The 12,006-nt window shown below is 39.5% G+C and overlaps 1 protein-coding gene and 1 pseudogene across 2 annotated transcripts; both read right to left on the bottom strand.

Moving 5' to 3' along the window:
- Nucleotides 1-161: 161 nt before the first annotated feature.
- LOC143581313 (pectin acetylesterase 8-like) lies at nt 162-2,625 on the bottom strand (annotated as a pseudogene). The gene is made up of 12 exons (XR_013143802.1): nt 2,508-2,625; nt 2,352-2,434; nt 2,052-2,183; nt 1,879-1,958; nt 1,703-1,789; nt 1,461-1,585; nt 1,319-1,379; nt 1,179-1,232; nt 784-861; nt 609-714; nt 364-524; nt 162-251 (listed from the first exon to the last, which is right to left on the bottom strand). The product of XR_013143802.1 is annotated as a pectin acetylesterase 8-like (transcript).
- Nucleotides 2,626-3,649: 1,024 nt separating this feature from the next.
- On the bottom strand, nt 3,650-11,724 carry LOC143581309 (pectin acetylesterase 7-like). Its single transcript, XM_077064134.1, has 12 exons — nt 11,517-11,724; nt 10,863-10,945; nt 5,638-5,770; nt 5,485-5,564; nt 5,286-5,372; nt 5,083-5,199; nt 4,633-4,701; nt 4,482-4,535; nt 4,257-4,334; nt 4,062-4,167; nt 3,805-3,965; nt 3,650-3,739 (listed from the first exon to the last, which is right to left on the bottom strand). The coding sequence occupies exons 1-12, from the start codon at nt 11,722-11,724 to the stop codon at nt 3,650-3,652; spliced, it is 1,266 nt and encodes a 421-aa protein (XP_076920249.1).
- Nucleotides 11,725-12,006: the final 282 nt, after the last annotated feature.

The following is a 12,006-nucleotide window of genomic DNA, read 5'->3' on the forward strand; positions in this document are numbered from 1 at the left end:
ATTTTTTGTCATCTTTCACTTGTTACGTTATCATTTTTGAATTGACACCGAGAGGCTGAGAGCAAATACATGTTCTGTATGCATATTATTTGATGAATTGCATAGTTCTAATAACATAATCTTCAATGAACCATTTGTAAAAGCTTAAGAATATGAAGAAATCAGCACTGTTGAGGCAATGTATGCTGGCGATCGATCAACTGAGTCGTGTTTCTTTCATAAAACCAGTCACTAACCACCTCTGCAATGGCCTGCATTAATATCAAGACTATTAGGATACTAGTTTTACTTTTGAAAGTCAAAAGTTTATGTCTTTCTTGTAGCCCAAGTAACTAGACTTTATTTAAATGAAACAATGGTTACCTTATTATCCAACTTTGAAGCAGGATCTCCTAGCCAATTAATCTGATTCCCTGTTTGGCAATGGGAATAACAGGAATTGATGAAGATTCCTCTTGATTTGGAGTTCGATATGGATCTACCCATTCCTGACCTCAATGTTTTTATGAAATCTGATCCGAAATCTGAAAGTAAAGATAGCACACAAGTCTTTTTAGTGTTAGGTTACAACTTAATATGCATCTATAGTTTTTGTTTGGAAGGATGACCTTGCAATCTTTTGAATTGAGTAGGGGAATAGTTTGATATATTCAGCTTGCAAGCTGACCATGAATCATGTTTATCTGCCTTCTCTGGTGCCAAAATGTTTTGTATCTTGAATGGAATATCGAGTCAGCGTCATCACACATGAAATAACAAAAACGCCATGAGAGAATGTAGAACCTGATATGAATCATAAGCCGAGTTTATGACAAACACGGGTGTCTTGACTTTTGGTAAAATGAACTGTGGGTAGAAGCACTGTAAAAGTATTATCATTGTTAGTTAATTACATCTCAAACAATGAACAAAGTTTTATGACAGTAAAAGAAGGATTTGACTTCTGAGGTCAACCTTTTGGTAAAATAAATTTGCATCGGATTCTGTTGTAACTTTTGTAGTTCTACTACACTGTTTCTGGTTTTATGAAGATTAATGCGATTACCAATATTTTTATTCAAACGCTAAACGACAATGCATTAATTTTGAAGATAAAATTTAGTTTGTTTGACCTTGAAAGTCAAATTTTACTCTTGTGGGAGCAAAGCGATCAGTACTATAAAGAAAACTGAACTTACCAACCCCGGTTTCATCTTTGAAGTGCACGAGGAAGGCAAATTTATCTTCGAGTTCTACAACCAAAATCCAAATACCTTATCAGAACTAGCAATACTATATGCATATATGTATAAGATGAGTGCTTGTGTAGAGAGAGAACATGTAGTTTAACAATCTTTGTGAAGAACTTCTCGAAGCGATACTTTCCCGAAATATCTTTCCTGTGAATCAAAGACAATGTGTTATATGAAGATAGATTTCTTGAAATTCAATAGCCTATGAGTTAAAGAAAAGTGAATTACACATGAACAAAATAACCAGCATCCGGAACACATTTTACTTGACTACTTGCTGGTAGCATGGCTCGAAACTTGTCACAGTACAAAATCGCAGCTAATCCACCAGACGAACAACCAGTCAGAAGTGCCTGCCACCATTATAAGTTTACTATTATTATCGGAGAGAACATATACATATACACGTATACATACACATACACAGACACACATCTATATATACATATAGCATAGAAAGAGTTGCATACACTAGATGCTTTGTTGAGTCCTTTCGCAAGCAGTTCATCCAGAATAACATTAAAGATCCTTGCACCTCTATAATGAAGGTTAGTAGCCTGAAAGTTGGCAAAATTCACAATAAAAGGCTTTGAATTTCTTTAGAGGAGATGAGATTTTATTGGGCACCTTTGTTCGTTTGACTTACTGGGTCAACTTTTTCAACATCTCCGGTGAACGATGCACCATCGCAATACCTCATGATGACTCTATTCCAGTTATAGAAGCCTGAAAAAGAATAACTAAGCTTAGTTTTCATAAAAGATATATTATATAAGTTGAGTTTAGTGTGATATATATAGATATTGCACTTGTATGTACCTGGATTAAACTCTTGCTTACTACTAAAAACTCCTGTGAAATTAACTTCTGCATAAGTCTTGATGAACCCACTCCGTTGCTTTTGTTCACCCGTAAAAGACAACTTTTTGTCGATTCACACCATCCTCCTCCCTAATCACAAAGGTATGCCAAGAACACAAGTGAGCATTATTGTTAACATTATAGTAAATGTTACTTAAAGAAGACAATTCTTTTCTATGCAGCATATATGCACGTACGCAAACGTGTGTGTGTGAGTGTACATTTATCATACATTTACGTTTAAGGCTGACTAATTACCTGTATGTGAATTAACCACTTATCAACACCTTCTCCAAATCCTTTATCGAACTGGTATGCAGGTGGGCTTCCGTCTAAACAAACTGCACCTCACAACTTTTAAGACAAAAGAAACATAACAGTCGTGCACACAGAGTTTGGGAAAAATAAGGTTACCAGCGCCTTTAGCGACCGCGCTTTGGATGAAAGTCATTTCAACATCGTCTGAGCATTTGGTTTTCAGTAACATTAGTATCAAACACAACCATTGGCACAGTCTTGTGAAAGACACCATTTTGGATATTGCCAAAAACTAAATCTTTCATGCCCTTTTATGATCAGAAAAGGTTGCATTTTTCAGTTCAAGTGGGCTTAATTAAATGAGTACATGGAATGTGTAATTTATTGAACATGTCCAGCTCATGTATCACAATCATTGAGAGAGAAATAGTTGACCAAAACAGCTTTTGACTTATATTAATTTAGTCAACATTATAACATAACGATCCATATCAAATACATACATTACCTAATCTACTGAAATAGTGGCTTAGATTCTGTAAGTAAACATGATTCAGATCTGAAGGTTGCAAAGGAAAAGTCAACTAGCTAGTAAACACTAACCGGCGAATTTTATATTAAGTTTGCGTTACGTAACAAATTCACACCGATCATAAGTGCTAATGCAAGTTTTTCTGGATAAGAGTAGACTAAATGGATTCATGCTGGTTTTGTGTCGAACCCGCGAACACGTTTAGTTAGCGGGTTGGATCGGGTCTGGTCAACATGACAAGCTCACAGGTTGTCATTTAGCATATTTAATTCTGTAACTTTAAATTTGAAAGTTAAAAGAGAAACATGAATGAAGTTTTTATAGTTTATGCATAGCAGGCAGCGTTCATGTCAACCAGCGAATACGTTTGTCATGTCTGCATTCATGTGCTTACACGGTTTTGGGTTCGTGCAGGGTTCAGCTTGCTAACCCATAAACACGACCTGTTTGTACCCATTGACAATGTGTATTAAATTTTATTTAACTTTGTTATGTGAAGATGCAAAAAATGGCCTTCCATAAATTTTTCAAATGAGGTTTATTTTTCTAACCTTTTTTGTGTCCTTTTATAACAGTTTTTAAAATTGGGATGCCATGATTAAAATATAAATATGGCTTGAAACAGTTATCCTTAAATAATTACACATATTGAAAGAATTTACATGGTTCTGTATTTACAAAATGACATAGTTTTGCACAACATACATAAGATTACATAGTTTAAGGACCATAAATTTTCACCAATGAACCGTTTATTAAAACATAATTAACACTGTCGAGGCAATATATGCTGGTGATCGATCAATTGAGTCGTGTTTCTTTCATAAAACCAGTCGCTGAGTACTTCCGCAATAGCCTGCACGTCACGTAAGTGCTATATTAACATATAATTTTTGGATTGGAAAAAGTTACAGAGTTTACCTTGTTGTCCAGCTTTGAAGCCGGAGCTCCAAGATAATTGGACTGAGTCCCTGTTTGGCAGTGGGAATAACAAGAATTGATGAACATTCCTCTCATTGTGGAGTTGAATTTGTATCTATCCATTCCTGACCTCAACGCTCTAACGAAATCTGCCCGAAAATCTGAAAGTAATAAAATCAAGTATTATTGAAACTATCTATGTTAGGCTGTACTATATAAACTCATTAATGCATCGAGTTTTTGTTTAGAAGAATAACCGTGAAGTCTCAAGAGTTGTGTCCGGGTGCAGTTTGCTGTATTCAACTTGCATGCAGACCATAAATCATGTTTATCGGCTTCCTCGGGTGCTAATATGTTCTGTATCTGAATGCAGCATCAAAGTCAAAGTACAGGAGTTAACACAAGTCAGCAAGTATAGTTTATGACCAAAACACATGATCTAGATGATGAACCTGGTATGAATCATAAGCCGAGTTTATGACAAACACTGGTGTCTTTATTTCTGGCAAAATAAACTGTGGGTAGAAGCACTGCAACAGCATTGAGATTGTTAGCATTGAGTTCTACACTTCTACTTACAGCTTTTATGAAGCTTAAAGTGGTTGTCAACATATTATTCAAACTTCAGATGAGAGTATTAATTTAGAAGACAATAACAAATGTATATAGGAGCTTACCAAGCCAGGTTTCATCTTTGAAGTACATGAGGAAGGCAAGTCTATCTTTGAGTTCTGCAACCAAGATCAAGTTAGCATAACAATAAGTATAACATGTATACATATATGTATTTTAAAAGTATAATATGAGAGAGGGAGAGAGCTAGAGAACATGTAGTTTAACAATCTTGGTGAAGAACTTTTGAAAGTGGTACTTTCCAGAAATGTCTCTCCTGTAAATCCGAGATAATGTGTGTTAGTAAAAAAGACATGCTTTTTTGAAAGGGCCAGTTATACACACTGCCTGACGTCTAATCCGACACTATTTCAAACAGTCGATGTCCGGATAGAAGTCGAACGGCCAATTTGATCCAAAGGCTTAAAAGTTTGACCGTCGACTATGGTTAGAACGGCCGTCACCAATAATTTTCAAAGTTTGACGATATTGTTCAAACATATCAATAGTTTTCAAAGTTTGGTTTTTTTTTTTATTATCAAAATGGTTGTCTAGTGTTTTATGGACGGTATAATGCAAATGAGGGTGGCGTGTAACTATAACATGCCCCTTTTTGAAATTATATAAGCAAACGAGTTAAGAGAAAGTGATTAATACACATGAACAAAAATAACCAGCATCCGGAGCACATTTCACTTGACTAGTTGCCGGCAGCATGGCTCTAAACTTGTCACAGTACAAAATTGCAGCCAACCCACCAGACGAACAGCCAGTTAGAAGAGCCTGCCACCATCACATAAGTGTACTCTTATCATCAGATGGAACATATACGTCTATATATACATATATGCATAGAGGGAGGAGCATACACTTGATGCATTGTTGAGTCCTTGTACTAGCAGTTCCTCCATTATAACATTAAATATCCTTGCACCTCTATAATGAAGATTAGTAGCCTGAAAATATACAAAATGCATGAGAAAAACCATTATGTTTCATTAGAAATTCATACCCTTAATTAATATATATTTGCAAAATGCAAGACTAATACATATTATATGGACTTACAGGGTCAACTTTTTCCACATCCCCAGTAAATGATGCTCCATCACAGTACCTCATGATGACTCTATTCCAGTTATAGAAGCCTGAAAAAAAAAATTATTAGCTTCATCAAAGATCATGTGGTTGGAGGTTTGTGTGTGTGTGTGATTGATGTACCTGGATTAGAGGTTTGCTTGCTGCTAAATATTCCAGAGAACCTGAACTTGTTCATAAGTTTGGATGAACCAACTCCATTGGTCTTGTTCACAAATAAAAGGCAGCTTTCTGTTGACTCACACCATCCTCCTCCCTAACCACATTCCAATTTCAAGTGATCTTTAGGTTATATATAGTACTTTTCAACTAGGATGTTAAGGGTCAATTGTAATATATAACGACGAGTAATGAGAATGGGTATCAATCAGTTGAAATAACTATTTCTTGTCTCTCTCTCTAAAATCTGCTCGTATCGAATTGGTACAGCGCTGAATTCCGTTGGAGACAAGGGTGCGTTTGGGCGTTTCATTTGGAGGATTTGTTTTTTAAAGTTGAATATGATCAATATAAAATCTTTCTATATTCTAACGCACGTAACAAAAACCAAATATTAGAGTATTTAGATATTACCATTCATAACTTGTATATTAGAGTATCACAATGTGATGTAAGAATCGAGGTTTGGAACTAAATGGCAAGCCAAGGACAAGCAAAAAGGATGATGTAGCGTTGTGGGAGAAGTTTGTTGGTGAAGTTTGTGAGTGAAGTTTGTGTCAAACTTGGAGGTGGACGGGGAAGGTGGACCCCCTATCTCACTCTCTCAAATCATATATATATGTATACATATTATATATATATATACATGTATATATATTTTTTAATGGGGTTTGTGAATATTTGGTGCTGCGGAAAAAATGGGGTTTTAAGAAAAGTTTAGAATTTAATATGGTGCGGTTTGTGAAGGTCCCGTGTTACGTACTGGTGCTCTTATAGGTTGCTAGTGTATTATAAATAAACAGCTATACTTGTTGTTAAGAGAAAGATTACATACAATATTTAGAACACCTACGTTATATTTACAAAGAACAAAATAATAGTTGAACAATTTTATATGTTCATAAAACGCCCTCTAGTTTACTCTTTTATACATCTTCCATATTATTAGGGTGATAATATATAGTGTCGGGGTATGGTACTAAGAACCCTAATTTATTATGTTTTGGGCTTATTTTATTATATGGGCTAATACATTTGTTATTGGGCTGAGGGGGTTTTGTGGAGGTAACCCTAACTGGGCTAGGCCCATTAGGGTACCATGATGGTGGCCATGAGGCTCCCTATATAAGGAGGTCTCCACCTCCTTATCAAGGGTTGGTAAAAAATAGCTCAATAAGAGCCACCACCATATTTTTGTGTCTGTGAACAAGAGATCCTCTGGATTTCTTAGCGGTCACCTCCACACCCCCAAAAGTCACCGCAGATCACAGCAGCGGTCGGAGCAGAAGCAAGCAAGTCGTGGTTCGTTCATCTCGAAGTCCGTGGAAACATCGTCATGGGTAAGGTCAGATTCATTTCACGTTTCTACATTTGGCGCCATCCGTGGGACGGCAAGGAACCACACTTCGCTTCTCGTTTCGGCCCTCCGATCTGTCCATCAGCATCTCAGATCTACGGATCTGTTCATCAGATCTACGGATCTGTTCATCAAGATCTACGGATCTGTTCATCAAGATCTCAGATATACGGATCAATATTCCAGATTTGTTCATCAATATTCCAGATCTGTTCATCAATATCTTAGATCTGTTCATCAATATTCCAGATCTGTTCATCGATATCTCAGATCTACGATTTCTTCTCTCAGATATGTTCTTCCGTAGATCTAAAAAATATTTCCAGATCTGGAAATACTATCAGATCTGTTGGAAGAAATACACAGGAAGAAATACCCGATATTTTGGGGAAAACCCTCATATCTGTGCTGAATCAGATCTGTTTGCTCAAACATTTGCATGCTCACGCATCGATGCTCACGCATCAAGCATGCTCAAGCATCAAGCATGCTCAAACATTTGCATGCTCACGCATCGATGCTCAAGCATCAAGCATGCTCTCGCATCGATGCTCAAACATCAAGCATGCTCAAACATTTGCATGCTCACGCATCAATGCTCACGCATCAAGCATGCTCAAACATTTGCATGCTCACGCATCGATGCTCACGCATCAAGCATGCTCAAGCATCAAGCATGCTCACGCATCGATGCTCAAGCATCAAGCATGCTCTCGCATCGATGCTCAAACATCAAGCATGCTCAAGCATTTGCATGCTCACGCATCAAGCATGCTCAAGCATCAAGCATGCTCAAACATTTGCATGCTCACGCATCGATGCTCAAGCATCAAGCATGCTCTCGCATCGATGCTCAAACATCAAGCATGCTCATGGCGCATAGCACATGCTCAAGCATGCTCAAGCATCAAGCATGCTCAAACATCAAGTGTGCTCACGCATCGATGCTCAAGCATCAAGCATGCTCTCGCATCGATGCTCAAACATCAAGCATGCTCAAACATGCGCGCAGACACCGAGCGCGCGAAAGGTCAACCCACAGGATACAGACCGAGGCTTAAAATCAAGATGCCATGGACAGCCAAAACCTATGCTCATGGCGCATAGCACATGCTCAAGCATGCTCAAGCATCAAGCATGCTCAAACATGCGCGCAGGCACCGAGCGCGCGAAAGGTCAACCCACAGGATACAGACCGAGGCTTAAAATCAAGATGTCATGAAGACAGCCAAAACCTATGCTCATGGCGCATAACACATGCTCCAGCATGCTCAAGCATCAAGCATGCTCAAACATTTGCATGCTCACGCATCGATGCTCACGCATCAAGCATGCTCAAGCATCAAGCATCCTCACGCATCGATGCTCAAGCATCAAGCATGCTCAAACATCAAGCATGCTCAAACATTTGCATGCTCACGCATCGATGCTCACGCATCAAGCATGCTCAAGCATCAAGCATCCTCACGCATCGATGCTCAAGCATCAAGCATGCTCAAACATCAAGCATGCTCACGCATCACGCATGCTCACACATCATAGATGCTCACGCATTCAAAATCTCTAGATCATGCGCGCTACCGCGGATCAACTTCGGATTCCGCATGCGCGCTCCCGGCGATCACTCTTCGCCACAGCGGTTTGCATTCGCGCCACCGCATACATGTTTTTGCATACATGTTTCGCACTTCCTTTTATTAATTTGAGTAATATGACAACATTATATTGACATCAAACTAAACATAAAAAGAAGTAAAACATACATGCGCGAGCTTCAAGCTCAAACGCGTTGACGAGTCTTAACTCTAAAACGTCAGGGCCTTAGCCCAAAAATATGAGCCTTAGCTCAAACTTAAAAGTTGGGAATATCCATAGACCCACAGGCCTCGCGCCAAGGGTGGAATGCTCATAAACCCACAGGCCTCGCGCCAAGGGTGGAATGCTCATAGACCCACAGGCCTCGCGCCAAGGGTGGAATGCTCATAGACCCACAGGCCTCGCGCCAAGGGTGGAATGCTCATAGACCCACAGGCCTCGCGCCAAGGGTGGAATGCTCATAGACCCACAGGCCTCGCGCCAAGGGTGGAATGCTCATAGACCCACAGGCCTCGCGCCAAGGGTGGAATACTCATAAACCCATATGGCTACGCGCCATACTAAAAGGTTCGGCCACGAGCCGCGCAAGCACCTGTGACATCATTATTATTATCTGGCCGTTTGTGCCTCCATTATTATTTTGAAGACAAGCCGGGATAGTCATCCTGCGCAGAAGAGGCCCTTGGCCAGTCATTATCATCATATTACAGCTCGTAAGCCGCCTTGCGCGCCAGCTTAATTATTCTACAAGCTCGTAAGCCGCCTTGCGCGCCGGCTTAATTATTCTACAAGCTCGTAAGCCGCCTTGCGCGCCAGCTTAATTATTCTACAAGCTCGTAAGTCGCCTTGCGCGCCAGCTTCATTATTCTACAAGCTCGTAAGTCGCCTCGCGCGCCAGCTTCTTTATTATTACAGCTCGTAAGTCGCCATGCGCGCAGGCTCTCATTATTCTACAAGCTCGTAAGTCGCCTCACGCGCCAGCTTTATTATTCTACAGCTCGTAAGTCGCCTCACGCGCCAAGCTTTATTATTTTACAGCTCGTAAGCCGCCTTGCGCGCCAGCTTCATTATTCTACAAGCTCGTAAGTCGCCTTGCGCGCCAGCTTCATTATTCTACAAGCTCGTAAGTCGCCTCGCGCGCCAGCTTCTTTATTATTACAGCTCGTAAGTCGCCATGCGCGCAGGCTCTCATTATTCTACAAGCTCGTAAGTCGCCTCACGCGCCAGCTTTATTATTCTACAGCTCGTAAGTCGCCTCACGCGCCAAGCTTTATTATTTTACAGCTCGTAAGCCGCCTCGCGCGCAAGCTTCATTATTCTTCAGCTCGTAAGTCGCCGCGCGCACCAGCTTTATTATTCTTAGCTCGTACGTCGCCGCACGCGCCAGCTTTATTACTCAGCTCGTAAGTCGCCTCGCGCGCAGGCTTTTATTATTCTCAGCTCGTAAGTCGCTTCGCGCGCAGGCTTTTGTTATTATTATAGCTCATAAGTCGCCTCGCGCGCAAGCTTTATTATCAGGCCCCGCGCCACTATTATAATGATGCGTGCTATATCTTATTCATACTAGTGCACCATCATCATCATAAGGATCACAACATGTCACCATCATGGAGAAAACCTCCCAAAACTCAAAGACAAGGCCGAAGGAAAGGGAAGAAACCGCCTCACGATCTTGCACACCTTATAAAGTCCAGTGCTCCACCTAAACGCTTGCACGCCTAAGAGCAACACTGGACTTGGGGGGCTTGTCGGGGTATGGTACTAAGAACCCTAATTTATTATGTTTTGGGCTTTTTTTATTATATGGGCTAATACATTTGTTATTGGGCTGAGGGGGTTTTGTGGAGGTAACCCTAACTGGGCTAGGCCCATTAGGGTACCATGATGGTGGCCATGAGGCTCCCTATATAAGGAGGTCTCCACCTCCTTATCAAGGGTTGGTAAAAAATAGCTCAATAAGAGCCACCACCATATTTTTGTGTCTGTGAACAAGAGATCCTCTGGATTTCTTAGCGGTCACCTCCACACCCCCAAAAGTCACCGCAGATCACAGCAGTGGTCGGAGCAGAAGCAAGCAAGTCGTGGTTCGTTCATCTCGAAGTCCGTGAAAACATCGTCATGGGTCAGGTCAGATTCATTTCACGTTTCTACATATAGTAATACATAATTGAAGTATTTATGATGTAACATACGGACATCAACGAACAAACACATAATTAAAGGCAATAATCTCAACCTGTATGTGAATTAACCACTTGTCAGCACCATCTCCGAATCCTTTATCATGCTGGTATGCTGGCGGACTTCCATCTAAACAAACTGAACCACACACATCACATATGCCATTAGCAACGTAATAAACATAGAACACGCACTATACAAAACTAAACTCAACAAGCGCAAATATAAATTATTGTACGCAAACATGCATGCAGGCTAGGGGTGCTCATAAACCGCAGAATTAGCAATTGCTAATTGAAAGTTTGAAATTGAAGCAAGTCAGCCGGTTTGACAGTTCATTCTGCATGTTTTACTATTAGGTTTGCAGTTTGAAACTTAGAGACCAGTCGTATAAACTAGATAGGAACTTTAAGATTTATTATTTATTTTTTCTATTTCTAGGAATAGAAAGTTATTTCTATAAATAGTCTATCTTTTAAAAAAGTTAATACAAAATTATATACTTTTGAAATAAAAAAATATTGTTTTGTTTGAAACCGTTAAAGTTAAAACACTCAAAATTGGCTAGCTCGGCCGACTCAACCAACAGTTTGGTTTGCATTTTTTTCGAAAACACACTTAACGGTTAGGCCCAATATTTTCTTCAAAACCGGGCAAATTAGCCGGATCCTGAATGAATAGTAGGATCAGAGAAAACAAAATAAAGTACCAGCTCCTTTAGCAACAGCGCTTTCGAGGAAAGTAATGTTAACTTTGTCTGAGCATTCGGTTCTCACCAACATGAGTAGTATTAAGCTTAGCCATTTGCATAATATTGTAAAGGTAGCCATTTTTGTTACTATTTGCCAAAAACCAAATTTGCATGGCTTTATAAGGCCACCAAGGCGTGCATCTTTGAATTCACGTAGATTGCTCATCTAAACAAAGTGTAATTTAATTAACTTAGTTATCCATCTTCAAGTTAAGAGCAATTAAGAAATAGTTTACTAAAACTTAACTTCAACTTTCATGTTGAAAGAGTAATTATTTGTTTACTGATGATTATCTTGAAATTAAGATAATCATGAAGCTAATCCTTAATTGTTTTGACGCTCTTTAATTTTTCTTCTCAAGTTGATCATCATTGAAGATCATGCTCTACTAGAAAACTATCAAATTGTTACCAAACTTTGTGAAGCAATAAAATGCGTCGCAAAAAT

This window comes from Bidens hawaiensis, unplaced genomic scaffold (genome assembly GCF_021521415.1).
Source record: "Bidens hawaiensis isolate Kalapana, Puna unplaced genomic scaffold, B.hawaiensis_p1.1 tig00030858_1, whole genome shotgun sequence".
NCBI lineage: Eukaryota > Viridiplantae > Streptophyta > Magnoliopsida > Asterales > Asteraceae > Bidens > Bidens hawaiensis.